The sequence below is a fragment of the Raphanus sativus genome, chromosome 5 (genome assembly GCF_000801105.2).
Source record: "Raphanus sativus cultivar WK10039 chromosome 5, ASM80110v3, whole genome shotgun sequence".
In the NCBI taxonomy this organism is placed as follows: domain Eukaryota; kingdom Viridiplantae; phylum Streptophyta; class Magnoliopsida; order Brassicales; family Brassicaceae; genus Raphanus; species Raphanus sativus.
In genome coordinates, this window is record NC_079515.1 from 27,412,849 (window position 1) to 27,435,012 (window position 22,164).

Below are 22,164 nucleotides of genomic sequence, written 5' to 3' on the forward strand. Positions count from 1 at the left end.
GAAACGGAGGGAATAATAGATACAGAGAAAAATGTTCGCCACGTGGATATCACACGTGTGTTGGCATCATAATTGTCATCAAGCAACATACTAATGTGTTGGCATCATAACTGTCATCAAACAATATAATAACACACTCCACCAGTTGAACCTCTTGTGACTCATCCTCTTCTGTGTATTTACACCAAAATTAGTTATAACGTTTTAATTATCAAGCTAAAACATTACCAAAAGAAACCTAGCTAAAGGTGAATACGTAACAAATGTTAGTTTAATGCTTGATTAAAGTCGTTTAATTAAAACTATGGAGTTAATGGAGAATTCTTTAGGGGAGAAAAGCAAAAGAGAGACGTTTTCCCGCAAAAATCTAATCTAACGGTCGAGATTCATTTCTCTTCATCCAACGGTTCGCAGATATGACTCAGTCTCCTTCTCTCATCATCACCTTTTCAATCTCTCTTGGCTTCTTCTCTATTTAAACTTCTTTGCCTCTCACTCTGCTCTTCCTCTGTAGCGTTTAGACAGCCACAGAATCCTCAAAACTCATCTTCTTCTTCCCATTCTGAAACCTCTACCGTTGATCATCTAAACCAATCAATCAAACGATATAAAAAAAACAGAGCTTTGAAACTCCACAAGTTTGTTTCTTTGCTCCGAAACAGAGGTTCTGTTTTCTTGTTCTGTTTTTCAAACGATGAGAAAGTTAAGAGGGATCAAGATTAGAAGACCGATTCAACGAATCTCAAGATGGATCCTCCGGAAAACCCGACTCCGACGATCCAGATACATCCGGTTAGGCCCGACTCAGCCGGTCAGCAAACCAAAAGCCATCACAAAACTCATAAGCTGGGGACGCAGTCTCACATCACACAGCGCCAGGTTTCTCGGGTCTAAAGTATCGAACTCCGGATACACACCGATCTGTAAGGATCCGATTCAAAGTAAACCCGACCCGGTTCCGAAAGGTCACTCGGCGGTTTACGTCGGTAAGAAAGACGGAGACTTTCACAGAGTTTTGGTGCCAATCGTTTACTTTAACCATCCTCTGTTCGGTGAGCTTCTGAGGGAAGCAGAAGAAGAGTTTGGGTTTTGTCAAGAAGGTGGGATCACTATCCCTTGTCCTTATTCGGATTTTAAACGGGTTCAGACCCGAATTGAATCCGGGTCGGGTTTTGGTAAACTTCTCTGGAGCCGGCGCCGGCACGGAAGATGACGAATGACGATGATATTATAATGATGAAAACAGTTTTTTTTTTTACTCTTTTTACTATTTACTTTCTTTTGTGACCTTTTCACTGCTTGAGTTTTTTAATCCTTTTGTATATGTGATAATGTGGTGGAAGTGGGATTTTTCTTAGTTTGAAAACTAAGGCGATACTGTAAATAATTTAGAGATTTTTTTTTTTTTTTGTAAACTAATTTAGAGATTTTTCCTTCTCTGTAATTGCATGAGTGCTTTTGGTAAGGATTATGTGATTATGAAATTATAATTAGGATAGTGATTTTAAAAGGTGAATTATGAAAACGATAAAAGGCAAAGGACAAGTTTAACACGATTCTTCTATTCATCTTTGGGACCTACGCAAGATTTAGCTATCAATCACAATTATTCATCATTGTTAATGCCACTAATTCTACATACACGTTAGTTGAACCAAAACAATAATATACACGTATATTGGGAAATTTATGGCAGAACAAAATACTGCCAAAAGTACATTTCGGCATTGAAGTGATCCTCGCCATTAAAGTCTCTTTCGATATATATATATATATTCTCTTTAACTAGCGATGATTTTTTAGTGGAGAAACCACCAAGAATCAAGGACTTTGTAGAAAAATACTTGAAAAAATCACATTTATTTAGCGAACAACAAGCTATCTAATTGAAGTTGGCTCAAGCAGAATAGTCACGCTTAGGGTTTCCAGTATCAGAGCAATGATAAGATTTAGTTTAGTATCACTCTTTCGCATAGAACAAAACGAGGATCATCACGTGTACTTTGTATGGAAGTTCCCACTTCTCCACTTTATAGACTAGGAGCGAGACCCCGCGCAAGCGCGGGGATATTGATTTTTTTTAGTTTACTGTAATTTTTTTTTCTTTAACTTTGGAGTTTCTGTAGTTTGTGAATTTCTTTTTTTTTTGTTGTGACAAATGTAGTTTATGAAGTTGTTATTGAAGCTTTGCAGTAGGTGTGGGTAGAATTGTATATTATTTCTTTCGTGAGTATTTTTTGGTAAACCGTAGGTCGTTTGTGTAGCTATAACTGGTTATGTTGTGGTGAATTTATGAATTTGTTATTTTTAGTGTTCAAATGGCTCTCCTGCTTCTTTGAATTTGTTTAATTTTTTTGTTAGTGGTTTTATGTGTATTACGGTTATTTGATTGTTTTGGTGTGTTTTATTCTTTTGCAATGAAGACTATTTTAAGTTCATTGCAGAGTTGGTAATTAAATTGCATCTATGATAAAAAAATATTAAACATAAACGTTTTAAATGTCTTTATTTAAAGAAAAAATATTTTAGGCTGTAATCTACATTTTTTGTAGTCTTCAATTCTATCTCAGAGAGTAAAAAAAAATCATGTTTACATGACCGACGTTTATGCATTATTGACGTTAAACTTTACTGACTTATAAAGTTGAAGAAATCGATTAATAAGTGAAGACATGTTACTCCCTTTGTTATTAAAGTCAAAGTAATTCTTACACCAGTAAGAAATAGTTTACAGCAAATCAGAGAGATCCAAAGTACACAATTCAAAGCAGAGAAAACATGTAGAAATAGACAATTGAAACAGAGGGGTTGACGGTTAGATGGCCTTGCGAGAATCACTTACGGGGGCGTTAGTTATTGGCGGCTGCAGAACCTGGCAGACTTGCTTCACCAAGTCTCAGTGAAATCTTTGGCGCATCATATATGTTGCTGGCAGATTCTGTTGCTTATCCTACCTCTGCCTGAGTGCCAAATAAGATGTGAAGCTTCACTTATTGCTGAGACGGTGAACGTACGCTGAGGCTGTAGGGAGTCACACGTAGCTTGAAAACATATCCATTGCCAGCTAGCTCCTCAGGACAATTTGGTAGCTCCATTTTCTCACCGCTACTAATCTAAATTATGTAGGGGGTTTGTGGGGCTTCAGAGTAAAAGAAACAACTATATACAAATTTTAAGAGGAATTGTGAAAGGAAAACGTAACTCCTCAAGAATCAAACTTGCTGCCTTTTTCTTGATGAGTTTTGTCATCTCTGTTTTTTGTCCCTTCCGTTAGCAATAGCTAGTAGTGAGGAAAACTGGTGCAAGAAACAATGGACCAGTCATGTTGTTGGAGGACACAAAAAATCTGACCACAATCTAATACTTGAAAAGAAAATCAGTTTCATGTGTTTTGAGGAGGACAACAGTGCTAACCTTAGTTGAGTCTATTCTGGAACAACATAAGAGTACTAAAGTATGTTTAAAGAATGGTGTTACCTGCTCAATAGAGTTGGAACCGTGGATCACAGAATTCTCGTAGTGACACAAATCTTAGAGAAGAGACCAAAAGATGCTGAGATTATGTACGATGATCAAGAATAAAAGGCGAGATCAAGAAAGAAAAAAAACTTATAGTTCTAAAGAGACGAAAAGGATACAATCAAATCTCCATGTTTAGATGAAACTCACTGCAGGTGATGACAATGCGAGAGAAACTGTTAACAACTGAGGTTGAAGAAGCATATGAAAGAAATCACCAATCGGAAAAAGGTAATGAAGAATGAGAAAATCTCACACACGCAAAGAGAGAAAAGGAAACAAAAGAAGGATTAAAAATACATAAAAGAAAAGGAAGATATTTTAGTTGTTACCATTCATATGTCCTTGAGATCCACTGCTTTTGATTATTTCCATGAAGCTTTTGATATTTCTGATTGTGTTGAACCTGCAATAATTAACTTTTAAGACACCATAACGGAGAGGTCGACATCGTTGAACTTATTTCTCCTATGTATAGATTTGACATGAAGGATCCAAAAAGGTTGAAATTGTAACCAAGTTAAATATGAATAATAATTATTGGCGAAATTAAGATACGTTGAATGATAAGGGAGGCTAAGAGATATATGAAAGGAGAAATCTTTGGGCTTCCAGATTAAATCTTGACGGCGAGAAAGAAGACTGGAAGAACGAAAAGAATGAAACCTTAATCTATTCAACGCAGCGTTTGACTTATAATCTAACCGAACATGGAAAACCAAAATCAGACCAAACACCAAACATAATCGACCTATCAAAACCGGGCAGAATGTGGACCCCACAGACTTAAAGAAACGCTGACGTGTACACCTTTAGAAGAGAGAAAAGTCCCTCATTATATATATGATTGGATCAACAAAATAACCAATTGATTATGCTTGTCAAACAAAATATTGTTAATACATTTTTTTTTAACATTTTGATTTCCAACAAATCAGTATTTTTACAAACTTTTGTACAAAATAGTAGATGATATAGTCATACCAAAACCTCCACAAATAAAAAAAGAAACACACAAAGATATTCGGCATGCTAATACAAATACATGTTTATAAACCGAAATGCATACATAAATTCATAAGTACATCAATACATGACTTCAAAAGCATAAGTAGCATACTTTCAAAAGCATAAGTACTATAAGCCATAAGAAGCGTAAGTACATACGTACTACATATAAGTGATAACTTAAGTTCATTACATTAAGGTGATAGTAAATTAAAGATGGCCGATTACATATCCACTTGATTCATCATAAACTCAGATTTGAACTTGTGTTTTGCCGTTTTAACAGAGAAAGGATTTTGTGGTTTTGGTAAGGTTTATTTTGTAAATTTATTGAAAAATAAAATTTTACAAAAAAAAAATTGTTTTGTGAACCTAGGCGGTTTTGATGATTGTCAGACTTGCTACTATCTAGCTCTCCTTGAGACTATGCATCTAAAGTCTGTTTCGATATCATGTTACGTGGTTCTACATATGCTTATCTCTCGACTTGGTAATGATTCTTTCTTTTTGCCTTTCTTGTTTCACAAGTTCCTAGTTTAGCTGATTGATGAATGTAGTGACTGTAATGTTGTTTGCTTTTTTAGGGGCTTCTTCGTATTCTGATTCTGTTATAGAATTTTATTTTCGATTGATAAATTCATTTGGTCGTGGTCAAGATTTAAATAAAGTTGTTTCTATACCACTTAAAAGTTAAAAATTCTCCACTATAGCATGAGGAGAATGTGTGATGGAATCGATCTTGCGAACATATACCGGGACATATACTAATCAAAAAGAACATAATTAAAATGGGACCCCCAAAAGAAGTCTCAAGAAATTAGCTCCCAAACCCAACTCTTCTTAAATTATGTCTGAGAATGATTTAGTTATGCAGTACTCTATTGTCTATTCAAATAATAAATCAATTATATCATCCAATTTCTCGAGCTTTTGATATTTGATTCGTTACAAGTGAATGTTTATATGCCAATTGCCAAGTCATAATCAGGGTTTAAACTTATTCTGGTTTGCATTATTCGTTCTAGACACATCCACATATGGTCGTTGAGTATTCTCTCCCTGCGTTTCATCTTCTTCCTCAAGCTTTTTGCCTTCTTAGTTTCGGTGACCGGCGCGTGGTGGCTCCGTTAGCACCACCGCCGGTCAGATGTTCTATATTTTCTCCTTCTTTGTGCTTTGTCGTTTTTCGTTTTCATTTCAAGTGAGTTTAGAGTTGGTCTCCTTTGTGTCTCAAGCATTTAATGAGCTCTTGCCCGTCTCTTTTGGATCTTTTGTTGATTTCGCTGTAGCCATGGGTCTAATGGTTTAATTGTGCAGCAGTGGCTGTGGTTGGTGTTGGCGGTTCAGACAGTTTCCTGTTTTAGATCTGGGATCTCATTTGTTCTTGAGTCTGGTTTATGGGTTAGTCGTTTGTAGCTCTGGTTTGCTAAGGGGTGGTTCATGTCAGCTTGGTTCGTGTGTTAAGCTTGGTCTGTGGTAGTCTTAAAACAAGCAGTAGTAGTTCTGTTTTAATCCTTTGTAAAAGTTGAAGTAGCAGATTTGTTTCGTATGGTAGTGTCTCAATGATCGTTTGCCGTTCGTGTCTATTCCGTGAGTCTATCGGGAGTGGTTCATCGGTTAAAGTTTCGTGTTGGTTGAAAATGTGTGTGGGCTTCTATCTAGGAGTAAGTGGACGCTGAATGCGTCGCTTCCGTATCCGAAAGTTGTGTGGACCAGAGTAGAGTTCCCTCTTGTCGGATTATGAAGTCGTGCGGTTTTTGGTTCTATGGACGTTATCGTCTGGCGGGCGTGAGCAGCAGCAGCGATAAGTCGGTACACTGGGTGTAGGAAGTGAATATTGTCGCAAGGCAGGCTATGGGCAGCTGCGAAAATTCCCGATCATTGGTTACTACTTGGATTTAAATTTGCTTTTTTAACTTGTAAGGTTGTTAAGTCTTAAGTTGGCATGTTTGTTTGTTGCCGTAAGCTGCCCCGAAGTGGGTTGTAGTTGCCGTCTCGATGTAGGCTCTTGGGTTTGGGGATTGTTCTTTCATCCCGTGGTTTATGTATCAAGTAGTGTCTGTTTCTTTGAAAACAAATGGTACTTTTCAGGCGGAAAAAAAAAGACACATCCACATATCTCTTGGACCGACCAAAGTTACTGAACCAAACCATTCTAAAGACAAAACTAAAATAAAAAACACTATTAATATACGTTAAAATCAAAAACCAAAACCATTTGAAAACAATCACAAAGAACACCAAAAAGAACAAAAGTATGAGAATACTTTTTCTCTTCTCTCTATTCTTCTTCCTCTTCTTCCACTCATCATCCTCTTCAAGAACTTCATCAGAATCTCGCATCTTCATCTACGGTGGATGTTCACCGGAAAAATACACACCAAACACTCCTTTCGAATCAAACCGAGACACTTTCCTCTCTTCCGTCGTTACTTCCTCCTCAGACGCCTCCTTCAACAGCTTCGCCGTCGGCAACGACTCTTCCTCCTCCTCTAGCGATATCTTCGGCCTTTATCAATGCCGTGACGATCTCCGACCTTCTGACTGCTCAAAATGTATCCAAAACTCCGTTGATCAAATCACTCTCCTCTGTTCTTACTCTTACGGTGCTTCTCTCCAGCTCCAAGGCTGCTTCTTGCGTTACGAGACCTATGATTTTCTCGGGAAACAAGACACGAGTCTTAGGTACAAGAAGTGTAGTTCCAAGAGCGTTGAGAACGATTATGATTTCTTTAAACGGAGAGACGATGTGTTGTCGGATCTTGAGTCGACTCAACTAGGTTACAAAGTTAGCCGGTCCGGTTTAGTAGAAGGTTATGCTCAGTGTGTTGGTGACTTGAGTCCTAGTGACTGTACGGCTTGTCTTGGAGAAGCTGTTGGGAAGTTAAAGAATCTTTGTGGCTCGGCGGTTGCAGCTGAGGTTTACTTGGCTCAGTGCTATGCTCGTTATTGGGGTTCGGGTTACTACGACTTCTCTCCAGGTCGGTCCATAAATTCAAGCTTAGTCTATTGAGTATTGCTTTAGTTACATTACTTCTTAATCGTTTACAACTCACGCACATAACATAGTCATGCACACTAGTTTAAACATCAGTTTTTTTACTCTATACAATTAATATATGCATGCACACCAATTTATTAAGTTTGTTATGACATATTAGTTGCGTAAATTAAAAGGTTATATATTGAGCTCACTAGTTATCTTTCATGGACTATATAGTTAGTGCTATGATTATGTAATTTAAACTTAATCAGTTTTTAATAAAAAAAAACTCAAATCAGTATAATTAATAGAAATGTGTGAGAATTTGACCTAGTTTAAAATTCCGCCGCTCGTAACTGATAAAATCACGAGTGCAGTGACTTGGTTGCACGAGAAAGCTGAAGAAATCATACTTTTTAATCCTTTATTCTGGAAGACACCATTAAGTATTGAATAAAATAAAATTATCTTTTGAATGATTCGTTCGAAAATTCAAGCATCATGATTATAATATGATTGGTCAGAAAAGAATGTTGTTTGCAGTATACTATTCTTTTCTTTATATATAGGCATAGCCGCACATGTCCCCATTTCCAACTTTTATTTTACATGTTGTTTATAGCTTGATCGATATCACACAGTAGGAAAGTCACTACACCTTAGAAATTCTAATTCTTAGCTTGATACTATATATGGTCTTACCTTGTGTACTTTGTCACATACTATAAGATCTTTCTAAACTAATCTTACTTTCGTAATTAAGACCCAACGAACGGAGACCACGTGGGGAAATCAATTGCGATCATCGTAGGAGTCATTGCTGGATTCGCAATTCTTGTTATTCTCCTCTCCCTTTGCAGAAACTCCATGCGTAAGTATATACTTGCCTAATATTCACATGATTTGTTTACCAAAAAAAAATAAATATATTCACATGATTCACTCACTATATTAAGATTCGCTAAGAATTGTCATAGTATATGTTTTTTTTTCTGAACATACAAGTTTATATGTTATGATGCTGATTTGCAGATTGACACAAGGAAGACATGATTCGGGATGAAAGATTCTAAAGAGACCTGTTTTTTTTTTTTTTTGTTAGAATTATCTTATGTTGTAGGAACATATCCGTTACCTTAATGATTATTTTTGGTTTAACAAAAGGAAAAAAAGAAACTTGAACTGACCTATAAAATAGTGAAACGTATTGTCTGCCTTGAAAGATGATAACTTCATTCCATAAAATAGTTATAGCTTATACCAACTTTCCTTAGCAAGCGCAATTATTCCATACACATTACTTAATTCGTAAAATATATGACGAGATTGAATATCTTTAGACTTTAACGGTCCTGCCGGGAAAAATGATATAAAGGTTTATCCAACCTGTGTACATGTGGTTCTTATGGCCACACCACATTTCCATTGGACCATTAACTTATGGATGGCCAGATTTCAGGCTCCGAGCAGTGCACCATGAAGTCTTACGTTATTGTATCTATCTATAGCATTTTTCATGAAACTAAAAAAAACTAGAGTGTTATATAAATGTATGATTTCATATTATTCTTAGCCCGGTACCTACTAATATAAAATTTAAAATATTAGATACGTTTATGGAAAAAAGCTTTTTATATTATACGTTATACAAAGTACAACTTCTACAATGCAATATTCATATCTTATATCAAACTTTATATATACTAAAATAACAATTTTTTTTTAAACTATACAGAGGTATCCTGGCCACACAGAAGTGGTCCAGACTAGTCACGTGTTGTCACATGTCGGTCCTCTGTCCCTGGCGATGCCAAAATGTGAACCCTTTACCAATTGAGCTAGAAGCCCCGGTTAAAATATAACGACTATCACTAAGCATGTATTTATTATTTATATACTTTTATAGATCCCAATGTGTGGGCCGGAATAAGCTATCATATATAGTGTCATAATTAGATGATGATTTTCTCAAAGAAGTGTTATTCTTATATATTGAAAGTGTTATCCCTCAACCCTTGGATTGAATACACTGAAGACAGAAAAAATTAGTACTTTTTATGTTTATAGATTGCAATAGATCAAAGTGACAGAGTGCATCATATGCAAGATAAAGGGATAAATAACATCAAAGGAAAGGAGTATACCAATAGGCATCTTGAAGAATTGAAAAGTTCATAAAAGAGTCTAAAAAGCAGAAAAAACAAATTCAGAGGAAAAGGACAGAGAAAATATAATCCAAAGACTATTTAATCTCAATCTTAGCTATATACACGTATACGTTCACCTTGACACGCATTCGCATTAATTTACAACCGGAAACGTAAAACAAACTAATGAAACTAATCTCATATGCATGGCTATCAACATCATAGAAACACAAGCTTACACATAGTCTCACACGTGCCTTATGTCTATCTCCATGTGTTAGATTCCTCGCCACCATCTTCATATACATTCTAGAACAAGTTCCATTCCTCGTTTGCTATTAAAGACGCAACAATAACAACAACAAGAGTCATTTTAAAACACACTTCAAGAAAACCACGAAAACACACAACCATCCTAATAAAATATACTAAAAAAATGTACACGTTTGTTAAAACCACCGACTTCTTCACCATACTGTTCTTTGTAGCCACTGCAACCGTCGCAATCTCCTTTGACACATCTGAACTAGATGTGCTCGAGAGGGCTCAAGCTTCAGTGGTTGAAGCGAGAACTAGGTTTGGTTCAATGGCAACGGTTGAGGCAACAAATGAAGTTGCTAGAAGTTATTATAGTTTGGGTTTAAGTGACTGTGTGAAGCTGTACGATGAGAGTGAGGCAAGACTATCAAAACTTGTCGTGGCTCATGAGAATTTTACCGTTGAAGATGTCAGAACGTGGCTAAGCGGCGTGCTCGCTAACCATCACACTTGTTTAGACGGGTTGCATCATTCACGTCAAGGCCACAAGCCTTTGGTTCATAGTAACGTCACGGTTGTTCTCGGCGAAGCCTTGGCTTTCTACAAAAGATCTAGAAGTCATCTGAAAAAGAGTAAGAACATACACATAATATGTTTGCAAAAAAAAAAAAAGTTTGCAAAAAAAAAAAATACACATAATATCATGTTATACGTATTTACATCAATAATAAAATAATCTATATGTGTCGGTGCGCATTACCACCTTTTTAAAATTAAATGCATATGATATGCGTGTTGTTTGAAAGAAAACATATATATTTAGTAACGTACGTATTAGCCAGTGATTGATTTCCACTAGAATGCATTACTTTGTCGTGAGATACACGATTTCCTGCAAAGTTACTTTTCATATTGTGTTGAGATGCATGGGCCAGGGAGAACGAACCATGCACCCACGAGACTACACCATGCACCCACGAGACCACAACATGGACCGACAAGACCAAATCATGGACCGACGATACCAAATCTTGGACCGGCGAGACCAAACCAGAGTGGAGGAATGTTAGTGTCATGGAATCCGACAGGGTCAAGGGCGGATTTCGTGGTGGCTAAGGACGGTTGGGCAACTCATCGGTCGATAAGCGACGCATTAGCGGCCGTTTCTAGAATGGGTAAAAGCCGGACGAATAGAGTGATAATCTACATAAAAGCGGGTGTTTATAAAGAAAAAGTCGAAATAGATAGACACATGAAGAATATCATGCTAGTTGGTGATGGTATGGACCGTACAATCATCACCAATAACCGAAATGTCCCGGATGGTTCCACGACTTATGGATCAGCCACATTTGGTATAACAGATACAAACATTTTATTAACCTTCATATATACTATATATTTGCATGTTTATATATATTAATTATGTCTTTATATCTAGGGGTGTCCGGAGATGGATTTTGGGCACGGGACATGACGTTCGAGAACACGGCAGGACCACATAAACATCAAGCCGTGGCATTGAGAGTCAACTCGGATTTGTCTGTATTCTATCGGTGTAGTTTCAAAGGATATCAAGACACTCTTTTCACACACTCGCTTCGTCAATTCTACCGTGATTGCCATATTTATGGTAATACATGACTTTTAAAGTTTGTTTGTTAACGAAACTAGCATTGTGTGATACTGTGATCATTTATATATGGACTAAAAATTTGGGAATTATTTTGGATAGGTACGATTGATTTCATATTTGGGGATGCGGCTGCTGTTTTCCAAAACTGTGATATATTCGTGAGACGGCCTATGGATCATCAAGGCAATATGATCACAGCTCAAGGAAGAGACGACCAACATGAAAATACAGGTAATCCTCTTCTGTGACCTATCGTTGACTATCTATTAAACGTGTTCAATAACCATAGTATTAGTAACCGAATCAAATTAATACACAAAAAGTGAAGCTGAAGAATGAAGATGAACGTCATTCGAAATTAAATTTCAAACAAAAATGAAGCCGTATAAAACCAATTCATATGAAACATGATTTGGTGTTTATCATTGTTAAAACTGGACAACATAACATGAAGTTTTAACCTGAACCGGGTTAGAGGCGATAATATACTTATTAATAAAAAATGTTATTAATTTACAAAAACTTCGTTTTTTGGATTTTTCTGTTTTAGAATATATTTTTATATAAAATAAAAATTATTTTAGAATTTAAATGTAGTTCTAGATATCATTTTATTAAATATTATCAAATATATTGAACTATTAAGAAAAATATAGATAATGCCACTATATATATAATAAAAAATATAATGTTTTTTGTATGTATAAATTTATGTTTTTAACTGGACTATATCTATATATTTACATAGATTTTTCTATAATTATAGTGTATTAATTTTATCGAATATTAAGTTATAGAGTTTATACTTTATAATCATGGTGAGTGTTAACCTTTGTTTTATGATATTTGAATATAGGGATTTCGATCCAACACTCAAGGGTTCGGGCATCACCAGAGTTTGAGGCGGTTAAAGGCCGGTTTAAGAGCTATTTGGGCAGGCCATGGAAGAAATACTCTAGGACGGTGTTTCTCAAGACGGATCTCGACGGGTTGATTGACCCGAGAGGGTGGAGAGAATGGAGAGGAGATTTCGCTCTGTCAACTTTGTATTACGGCGAATTTATGAATACCGGAAGTGGAGCGGGGACTAGTAGAAGAGTGAGCTGGCCAGGATTTCATGTCCTTCGCGGAGTGGAAGAGGCTTCTCCGTTCACCGTCAGCCGATTTATACAAGGAGACTCTTGGATCCCTATCACTGGTGTGCCGTTTTCCGCCGGGGTTTGAGTTGGTCTTTAATAACTCGACGATATAATATGAATGTGAACATATTTATTTATAATGTTTATGTTTCCCTAGAAGATTTATTTTGCTTACCAATCAAAAGCCAGAGGAATCGACCAGAGCTGAGTAAGGCGCATTCTCGATTCTCGTCCGAACCCTTCATGGTCTTAGTCACCGTTCTGTTTCTGGCTCTGAACACTACTCTATGATATATCACTAGTAAAATAGAATATCACTAGAGACGCTTTAAAACAAATATGTTCACCGACAATATTATCTCAGAACTGGGAATCAAAGCGTATACAAAATAATGGAAAAGACGATGAGTTCTCTAAGCCCATCATCTTATTTTGGGACTGTTCTATACACTTTTGAACTTGACTATATAATGACTTCACCAATCGACTACAAAATCCTAACCAGCACTATCGGACGGTAGATGTTGAGGCTGGACATTTGGATTTTATGCGAGGTTCATGTAAAGTATTCGGATTACATATTTCGATTTGAAAATATTGAACCACTCTGAACCCAAACCGACACCAACATTTAATTATAATTTGAGTATTTAGAACACCACAAATATAATAGATACCAGTTGATAGTCTGCCAATTCACAGATACTATGAAAATATATTATGCATAGAATATCATAAAATTTCTATAAATTTAATGCAAATAACGAATGAACATTTAATATAACAAATACTCGTGAAATTATATATAATTATCACATTCATTTTTCCAACACATATCATCATTTTCTTCGATCTCTTCTTATTTTTTTTGTTATTATTCATTTTATAATTGAAAAGAATTAGAAGATGATTTTTGGAGAACTAAAAGAATTATATACAATCAGTCATTCAAAAATTCATCTTATAATTTGTTTCAATCATAACATTACCTTATTCACTATATTATTTTAATATAATCTGTCTATGTATTCTCAAAGTTCTCACATGTGTTCCGTTCAATATAATTCGTCCAATCTTCAAAATATAATTATTTACAAAATATATAAGAATATTATAATAGATTAATAATTATTATAGATATGACTAAATTTTTTGTGAATATGAAATAATTATATTGATTTCTATAAATTATTTATATTCACTATTTTATGTAATATACAAATATAAAAAGAATTGATCAAATATTATTACACTTTCTATAGTTGAAAATTAGATACCATAAATTATTATTTATAATATCATTAATGTTTTTTGGCAAGTGGTAATAATTAGTTTTATACTTAAATTTTATTTAGATTTAATTATAATCAAAAATTATAAAAAATTTCATTCATTATATTAAGTAGTTTTATAAACATAAAAAGAATCAATCAAATGTTACTATTCTTTATATAATTTCAACATTAGTTACCATACATCATTATTTTAATATAATTTAGATAATTTGAGGAATGATTTAATTGGTTCTTGATTTATTTTTTTATTTTAAATCTAAACTAAAATAGAGAAAATTAAAAATTATTCACTAAAAATTATAAATAATTTTTCTTAAGACTTCAGAAATGATAGACATGTAAGTAAAATTCAATTAAGTGACTTTTTCATTTAATATAGAAGAATTATATTTTTATAAATGTTTTATGAACTCTTATAAATAATCTAAATTTTGATAAAATAATTTTGTAAATCATGATAGATAATTTTTTAAATGTTTTAATTTTTTATATAGATGACTTATAAAGCTATATGGACATTATAAGACATTAATAATTATTATAATACTTTATATACGAATATAATGTTTTATAAAAAGAATTTGAAATCATTATATCAATTTCTATAAAATGTGTTCTATTAACTATTTTATGTAGTATATAAATACAAAAGAATTAATCAAGCATTATTATGCTTTATATAATTTTGAAATATCATTTAAATTTATTTGGTAAATGATATTGATTAGTTTTACACTTACCTTTTATTTTAGATTTAGATAAAATAATTGGAAAATGAAAATCTCTCATCTAATCAAAATATAATTTTTTTCTTAAATTCTCTCTATGTGGTACCTAGGCAAAATTTAGTTAATTGACTTCCGAAGAAAGTGTTGGACTTTTCAAAGGCGTATCATAATCTAGTTAATATTTTGTATTTAGTAAATTTTTGGTTCTGTGTTTGGATGGTTTTTTTCCGAATATCTATTTTATTAAAACACAATCATGTTTAATTGATATAGGTGTAGTCTAATTATTTTAATACATTTATTAAAATTTATTATTAATTATTTTTAAAAAATATTATACACATAAAATCATAAATATAACTAAAACACACAAATATAAAAATTAAATTCCTAAAAAATATAAAACAAAAAATATATCTGTATTTTTAAAGGTGTATCATAATCTAGTATCGCTTAAATATACATCATATTGGATTTGATATTTTTTTAATTTCAGTTCTGATTCAGATTTTTTGCTTATGGTAAACAATGTAATGATATATCTCTATATATATCTTCCTTGTGCTAAAAAAAATAATTGTAACCAGCATCTATTTGTGGATTTATAAATTCTGAAAGAATTTCTTTTATCATGGCGGAATATCCAAAGAGTATTTGGGAGAAAAGGATAATGTAACAAAAATAGCTAAAGGCATAGAGGATCACTAAACTCTTAGCCTCATTCAACGGCCACGATGATACACTTAGGTAGGATTCCACGGTCAGATCTGATCCTTCATCATCTCTCACTCATAAAATAAAGTTGGGCACAGTCTCTCCTTCACAATCATCAGCTTCTTTTCTCTCTACAACAAAAGAGAGCAGAAACATATGGCTTCAACTTCCTCCCTCGCTCTCTCTCAAGCCCTCCTCGCTCGCGCCATCTCTTCCCACCATGGCTCCGACCAACGCGTCTCCTTACCATCATCTTTCTCACGCGCCTCCGCTTCCTCTCGCCGCCGCAGCAACGCCGCCGCGTCGTCCGTGACCAAACTCCGCTCTCTCCGCCCTCTCGTCGTCCGCGCCTCGGCGGCAGTCGACACGCTCGAGCCGACCACCGACGCGTCTATCGTGGACAAATCTGTGAACTCGATCAGGTTCTTGGCTATCGATGCGGTGGAGAAGGCGAAGTCGGGTCATCCTGGTCTTCCCATGGGATGTGCTCCCATGGCTCACATTCTCTACGATGAGGTTATGAGGTATAACCCTAAGAACCCTTATTGGTTCAACCGTGATCGTTTCGTTCTCTCTGCTGGTCATGGTTGTATGCTGCTTTACGCCTTGCTTCATCTCGCAGGATACGACAGTGTCTTGGTCAGTGGTCTTAGCTTTTAAAGATTCAAACTTTGTTGATTTTAATCTGATAAAGGATTTGACTTTACTGAGAAAAAGTGTTGGACTTTGTTTGTTTAATTAGGAGGAGGATTTGAAGAGTTTCCGACAGTGGGGAAGCAAGACACCTGGACATCCTGAGAATTTCGAGACTCCTGGGATTGAAGTCACTACTGGTTTGTGTGTTCTTTAGCTTGTGAATTACAGAGCTTTTTCTATGTCTCTATGTTTACGTTTATGGCTCTCTGCTTTTTGCTTTATGTGCAGGTCCTCTTGGACAAGGGATTGCGAATGCTGTTGGTTTAGCTCTTGCTGAGAAGCATTTGGCTGCTAGGTTCAACAAACCTGATGCTGAAGTTGTCGACCACTACACGTAACATATCTCTGCATCCATGCCTTCTGTTATTATATCATTCGTGTTTTGTAATAGGCTCTCTGATGTTTGTATTGATTGTTTAGGTATGTGATCCTTGGAGATGGTTGTCAGATGGAGGGTATTTCAAATGAAGCTGCATCTCTAGCTGGTCACTGGGGACTTGGAAAGCTCATCGCTTTCTACGATGACAATCACATCTCCATTGATGGAGACACCGAGATTGCCTTTACTGAGAACGTGGACCAGCGTTTTGAAGCTCTTGGATGGCATGTAATCTGGGTGAAGAATGGTAACACTGGGTATGACGAGATCCGTGCTGCCATCAAAGAAGCTAAAGCTGTTACAGACAAGCCTACATTGATTAAGGTAACTACACAAGTTTCTTAGCAATCAGACACTGGTTGGTCTAAAGAGTAAAGACCTTTGGTATTGATTTACCTTTATATGAATTTTTGCAGGTCACTACTACCATTGGTTATGGATCTCCAAACAAGGCCAACTCATACAGTGTCCATGGAGCTGCACTTGGTGAGAAGGAAGTTGAGGCTACCAGAAACAACCTCGGATGGCCATATGAGCCATTCAAGGTACCTGAGGAAGTTAAAAGGTAAGTAAATCTAAACAAAGGAATCTGTTTTACTTTTTTTTTTTTGCTATGGAACTGACTCACTGTTTGATTCACACAGCCACTGGAGCCGTCACACGCCTGATGGCAAAGCTCTTGAGTCTGACTGGAATGCATCGTTTGCAGCGTATGAAAAGAAGTACCCAGAGGAAGCTGCAGAGTTGAAATCTATCATCACTGGTGAACTACCTGCTGGCTGGGAGAAGGCACTACCAGTAAGTATATAGATCTTAACTCCCATTCTTATTCTAGATATGGGCGCTTTACAGCATCTTTGTTTTGTTTTTCTATTTTAGACATACACACCAGAGTCTCCTGGTGATGCCACAAGAAACTTGTCACAGCAATGTCTCAACGCCCTTGCTAAAGTTGTTCCCGGTTTCCTCGGAGGAAGTGCTGACCTTGCATCTTCCAACATGACACTCCTGAAAGCCTTTGGTGACTTCCAAAAGGCAACACCCGAAGAGAGGAACCTTAGGTTCGGTGTCAGAGAGCATGGAATGGGAGCCATCTGCAACGGCATTGCACTCCACAGTCCTGGTCTTATCCCTTACTGTGCAACTTTCTTTGTCTTCACTGACTACATGAGAGGTGCGATGAGAATCTCGGCTTTGTCTGAAGCTGGTGTCATCTATGTGATGACTCATGACTCCATTGGTCTTGGAGAAGATGGGCCAACCCATCAGCCCATTGAGCACTTGGCTAGTTTCCGTGCTATGCCCAACACTCTTATGTTCCGTCCTGCTGATGGAAACGAAACAGCCGGTGCGTACAAGATAGCTGTCACCAAGCGCAAGACACCGTCTATCTTAGCTCTGTCTAGGCAAAAGCTTCCTCAGCTTCCAGGCACATCCATCGAAGGAGTTGAGAAGGGTGGATACACGATCTCTGACAACTCATCAGGAAACAAACCCGATGTGATCTTGGTTGGAACTGGATCTGAGCTAGAGATTGCTGCACAGGCTGCGGAGGTGCTTAGGAAAGAAGGCAAAACCGTGAGAGTTGTGTCTTTCGTCTGCTGGGAGCTGTTTGATGAGCAAACAGATGAGTACAAGGAGAGTGTCTTGCCGTCTGATGTATCTGCTAGAGTTAGTATCGAAGCAGCTTCGACTTTCGGATGGGGGAAGATTGTTGGAGGCAAAGGGAAGTCCATTGGTATTAATTCGTTTGGGGCTAGTGCACCAGCTCCATTACTCTACAAGGAGTTTGGCATCACTGTTGAAGCTGTTGTTGATGCGGCTAAGTCATTCTTCTAAGTGACTTTCACCATTATTCTCTATAAGGGTTTCACTACATTGTCTCATTACCTAAAAATAAAGTGCAACAAGACGAAAAGAGACTCTTCTTTCTTTTCTTTTTTTGTTTCTTGTAATGCGGGTCAACATAGGTTTTGGGTTTGGGAAGAGAAGAAAGTAGAAGACAATGTAAAACTCTCTTATGATCAGTTGTGTATTGTTGTTATATATGCTTGAGTTTCAGCAAAACTTTCACCGCTATTTCTTGGTGGGTAACAGACAAAAGTGACTTCACGAACAATGGCCACTACTATTGATATATTCTATGGACAAGAATGATCACAGGGTTTGGTTCTTGTCAAATACTAATGATCACAGAGAGTATATCATCATCTACATTTTGGGGTCCATGTTTGTTAAAAGGAGATATTGAAGGAATGGTAAAGTTTCCACCTTCACATGTATCCAAATATCCATATCTCAAAAGCCTAGCTGACAAGAAAAGAAAGCTACGTTTGTTACTTTGTTATCATGAAGACAAGACAAGTTAGACCCCACTGCTTACGGATATCCCCAGAGAACTCTTATTATAGTTAGTTTATTCTTGTGCTAAAAGATTAAGCAAAAGCATATACCAATTTGATTTATCTGTAGTTGATTGGTAAAAGGGCCTCTATAGGCCCGGTCAAATAGGAGTACCCAGTTCTTGGTCCAATTCTTAGCTTGCAAGTACAACGGGAAAGATCAGTGAAAGTAAACACTAAAAGCAAAATGAAAGACAAATAAAGAAGAGTTTTCACTAAATTCAAAATCGCATTAAAACTATCAAAACCAGATACAAAAGTCCAATTGTTATAGAACTTGAGTTGCAATGCAAATGAAATGGTTGACCAGCTTTATGACTTTCTTAAGCCACGAGAGTGCTTGCTGTGGTGGACTCGCTGTAAAATTCAAAGTGAGATATGGTCATTGAAATGTGGGAACGAGCTCTTTCAATTAAAAAAAAGAACTTACTATTTCCAGACAGGAGGGAGCTTCTTAGTCTTCTTGTAGTAACGAGCAAGGCGGTGGATTCTGCTCTCAACAAGAATCAATCTGAACTTGGAATCCTTGTCTTTCCTGTTCCTCTCAAGGTGCTTGCGGATAGCAACTGCTTTCTTGATCAGGTGGTAGAGATCCTCAGGGATCTCAGGAGCAAGACCTTCAGGTAAATTACAGATGTATTTGACTTCAATGTTTAATTTATCAAGCAAATCAAAAAAAAAAAAACAACAAGACTAATAAACAATACCATGAGCTTTCAAGATTCTCAAAATCTTGTTTCCGGTAACACTCTTCACCTGAGGGATACCGTGAGAGTCACGAAGAATGACACCAATCTGAGATGGAGTCAAACCCTTCTTCGCAAACTTGCAGATGGACTCATCAACCTATCGTGGTCAGAACAAACCAAAGTGTCAAAAACACATTCCTCTCGAAAGAGTATTAGGTACCAGCTAACACATTACTATGAACTACATAAATATAATACAAAGTAATTATCACATCGAGCTTCTAGCTTCGTATTAGATCAATGACTAAATCACATTACTTCTACTACTAAACAAATCACAACACTGATAAACTATGATTGATCTTATCCTAAAAAATCATTAACATTTCAGACAAATCGATGTAAACATAAACATAGATTTGGTGAACGGAACCTTACATCCTGGGAGGTTGTCTTGAGCCAGCTCGGGGGTGAGCGCTTGTATGGCAAAGCAGATGCTGAGATTCCCTTTCTACACAAACATAAAACAGATAAAAATGTAAGACAAACCAGTTTTCAAACAATGCACAATCGGATACGATGACGAAACAACAAGACGAACCCTTTAGAGTGGAGCCTCCCCATGCTGACGTCTGTGAACGGAGATTGCTTACTCTGTGAACGGTCTTACTCGGTTTCGTGCGGCTAGGACTGCGCTAAAGAGTGTGAAAGCCCTAATTGCTCTTTGTTTATATACCCTCCTCCTCTTATGGTCGTAGGTCATTTTCATTTTTCGTTCCAAAACCCCTAACAGGCTTTGTTTTTAGGCCCATTAAGAAATCCCTTGCAATGAAAAGAAGTCACTTAAGGCCCATGTATAAACGCCCAAGTAAACATTCACTGTTGAGAGAACAAACATAACATAAAGCTCGAGTTACATACTCCTCAATGACTCCTTTGTTTCAGAATGATCCGTGTTTAAAAAAAAAATTGTTTCTACAAGATTTATATTTTACATTTTCAATATATGAAATAATACAACTAGTAAATTTAAAAAACATTAATTTTGTTTACTAAATTTTGATTGATTAAAAATCATAGGAAATAGCTAAACATAAAAATAATATATTTACTGTTAAAATTTTCGTAATTTTTTGATAAATGTGTAAACTCTAGGATATACGTTATTTTGAAACAGAGGGAGTATCAAATAAATATCTTGATATTTGTTTTCTAGTTGAAATGGATACACATCGATCAAATCCAACGATTAACCTCTTTAAAGTGTATACATGAACCTTTTTGTGATTGTCCAAAAAAAAAAAAGAACCTTTTTGTGATAGATTACAAAGCATTTATTGGAAATCATCGGTATATTTTTCTAAAGTGTAGGATCACCCCTGATCGCAGAGGCCTTAGAGATGCGATCAGCCCTTGGTCTTCTCTGACACTTAAACGCTTCAGGGTTATTTCCGACACCACTCAGTATAAAGAAATCATCGGTATTATTGAAGATATCTGATTGATCTCTTGTGCATTTGCCTCTATCAATCTCTCACTTTCCACGACCTTTGAACTTAGTTGCAGATCGCTTAACAAAAGAGAGATTTTTCAACTCTCCATCTCTTCTATGTAATAGACCTTTTCAGATTGGGCCTGTTTGGGTTTAGTCTTTCTCTAACGAAGTATTCAGTGAACAAAAATAATTATATAACAGATAGATTTGAAGCAAATCGTATTCTTAGGTAAGCCAGAAACATGAAAGTTGATAATATGATGGTACCAATTGACATAACCTAGCTTCAAATCTGCTAATCTTCAATGGCGATTTGAATTTCAGTGTAACAGTAAAAGATCATATTCTTTTTTTGGTTTATATTTTTTTCTATACTGAAGTAAAAAATTAGGTGTTTGAAATTTATAAATATGTAATTAGCTAGACATATTAATAAAAACCCTAAGATAGACGTTTGTTTCAATCTTTTTTTTTTCAGTCTATATATAGTTTCTTTTTAGTTTTTCTTGCCTTGCATATCATTCACGACAGTCATCATCAACAATCAACATACGCACACAGTACATCACAGACCACTATTCCCATGTCACACAACACAAGTTTTAATTCCCATCGTAACGGTTAACACACAAAGTTCCTATTAAAAATATTGAATCAAACAACCTTTAATCCTTTTTCTAATTCCTCTACAGTTTACACTGTGGAATCTAAACCCTAGAAAAAGAAACAAAAGGTCTCGTTTAAGTTAAAGGTTATTAAATACAAAGTTGAGAGCACCAATAGTGGTGACTCATAAAATTTCTTACCGAAAATATTAGTAGAATATGATAAACTAGGAGAGAGATTAAGGAGAAAATGAGAAATGAAAGAAGAAGAAAAAACTTTGCACACATAGAAAGAGATCATACGGGTGTCCTTTTTTATCGGTGTAACTATGTTTTAGTTGTTTGCAAAAAAAAAAAAAATTATGTTTTAGTTATTAAACTTTAAAGAAATAAATATATAGTGTTAAAATATTACTGCATAGAGAACTGTGATAGTGAAATTTCAGATACTCTAAAGAATACCAAAGAAGA

At 35.7% G+C, this 22,164-nt stretch overlaps 5 protein-coding genes and 1 long non-coding RNA gene across 8 annotated transcripts; 4 read left to right on the forward strand and 2 right to left on the reverse strand.

Moving 5' to 3' along the window:
- The first annotated feature begins 490 nt into the window (after positions 1-490).
- On the forward strand, positions 491-1,409 carry LOC130495211 (auxin-responsive protein SAUR36). Its single transcript, XM_056986539.1, has one exon. It carries the CDS (start codon positions 695-697, stop codon positions 1,211-1,213), a length of 519 nt encoding a protein of 172 aa, XP_056842519.1. The 5' UTR covers positions 491-694; the 3' UTR covers positions 1,214-1,409.
- Positions 1,410-2,657: 1,248 nt separating this feature from the next.
- On the reverse strand, positions 2,658-4,280 carry LOC130512387 (uncharacterized). Of its 3 annotated transcripts, none has more exons than XR_008945913.1 (3): positions 4,078-4,185; positions 3,852-3,925; positions 2,658-3,668 (listed from the first exon to the last, which is right to left on the reverse strand). It is a non-coding gene; the product is annotated as an uncharacterized LOC130512387 (long non-coding RNA). The 3 variants fall into 3 exon arrangements; XR_008945912.1 differs by having other exon boundaries at positions 2,658-3,296; positions 3,478-3,668; positions 3,852-4,184; XR_008945911.1 differs by having other exon boundaries at positions 3,852-4,280.
- Positions 4,281-5,374: 1,094 nt separating this feature from the next.
- On the forward strand, positions 5,375-8,707 carry LOC108861175 (plasmodesmata-located protein 8). Its single transcript, XM_018635002.2, has 3 exons — positions 5,375-7,508; positions 8,274-8,381; positions 8,543-8,707. Exons 1-3 carry the CDS (start codon positions 6,785-6,787, stop codon positions 8,545-8,547), a joined length of 837 nt encoding a protein of 278 aa, XP_018490504.1. The 5' UTR covers positions 5,375-6,784; the 3' UTR covers positions 8,548-8,707.
- A 1,334-nt stretch (positions 8,708-10,041) lies between these two features.
- On the forward strand, positions 10,042-12,843 carry LOC108861174 (probable pectinesterase/pectinesterase inhibitor 36). Its single transcript, XM_018635001.2, has 5 exons — positions 10,042-10,547; positions 10,851-11,270; positions 11,357-11,548; positions 11,651-11,782; positions 12,408-12,843. Exons 1-5 carry the CDS (start codon positions 10,094-10,096, stop codon positions 12,773-12,775), a joined length of 1,566 nt encoding a protein of 521 aa, XP_018490503.1. The 5' UTR covers positions 10,042-10,093; the 3' UTR covers positions 12,776-12,843.
- A 2,688-nt stretch (positions 12,844-15,531) lies between these two features.
- LOC108862662 (transketolase-1, chloroplastic) lies at positions 15,532-18,581 on the forward strand. Its single transcript, XM_018636869.2, has 7 exons — positions 15,532-16,066; positions 16,170-16,260; positions 16,352-16,457; positions 16,544-16,826; positions 16,919-17,067; positions 17,147-17,300; positions 17,382-18,581. The coding sequence occupies exons 1-7, from the start codon at positions 15,584-15,586 to the stop codon at positions 18,339-18,341; spliced, it is 2,226 nt and encodes a 741-aa protein (XP_018492371.1). The 5' UTR covers positions 15,532-15,583; the 3' UTR covers positions 18,342-18,581.
- A 481-nt stretch (positions 18,582-19,062) lies between these two features.
- Positions 19,063-20,324, reverse strand: LOC108859102 (40S ribosomal protein S13-2). The gene is made up of 5 exons (XM_018632948.2): positions 20,195-20,324; positions 20,032-20,104; positions 19,612-19,750; positions 19,335-19,521; positions 19,063-19,261 (listed from the first exon to the last, which is right to left on the reverse strand). Exons 1-5 carry the CDS (start codon positions 20,215-20,217, stop codon positions 19,228-19,230), a joined length of 456 nt encoding a protein of 151 aa, XP_018488450.1. The 5' UTR covers positions 20,218-20,324; the 3' UTR covers positions 19,063-19,227.
- Between the last annotated feature and the right edge of the window lie 1,840 nt (positions 20,325-22,164).

Coding starts and splice junctions, on each gene's coding strand:
- LOC108861174 (XM_018635001.2), top strand. CDS start 10,094: ATGTACACGTTTGTTAAAACCACCGACTTCTTCACCATACTGTTCTTT. Junction 10,548..10,850: donor TAGAAGTCATCTGAAAAAGA/GTAAGAACATAC, acceptor TGCATGGGCCAG/GGAGAACGAACCATGCACCC. Junction 11,783..12,407: donor CGACCAACATGAAAATACAG/GTAATCCTCTTC, acceptor ATTTGAATATAG/GGATTTCGATCCAACACTCA.
- LOC108862662 (XM_018636869.2), top strand. CDS start 15,584: ATGGCTTCAACTTCCTCCCTCGCTCTCTCTCAAGCCCTCCTCGCTCGC. Junction 16,261..16,351: donor TGGGATTGAAGTCACTACTG/GTTTGTGTGTTC, acceptor CTTTATGTGCAG/GTCCTCTTGGACAAGGGATT. Junction 17,301..17,381: donor GCTGGGAGAAGGCACTACCA/GTAAGTATATAG, acceptor TTTCTATTTTAG/ACATACACACCAGAGTCTCC.
- LOC130495211 (XM_056986539.1), top strand. CDS start 695: ATGAGAAAGTTAAGAGGGATCAAGATTAGAAGACCGATTCAACGAATC.
- LOC108859102 (XM_018632948.2), bottom strand. CDS start 20,217: ATGGGGAGGCTCCACTCTAAAGG. Junction 19,751..20,031: donor TCAAGACAACCTCCCAGGAT/GTAAGGTTCCGT, acceptor TGACCACGATAG/GTTGATGAGTCCATCTGCAA. Junction 19,522..19,611: donor GAGAATCTTGAAAGCTCATG/GTATTGTTTATT, acceptor ATTTACCTGAAG/GTCTTGCTCCTGAGATCCCT.
- LOC108861175 (XM_018635002.2), top strand. CDS start 6,785: ATGAGAATACTTTTTCTCTTCTCTCTATTCTTCTTCCTCTTCTTCCAC. Junction 7,509..8,273: donor TTACTACGACTTCTCTCCAG/GTCGGTCCATAA, acceptor TTCGTAATTAAG/ACCCAACGAACGGAGACCAC.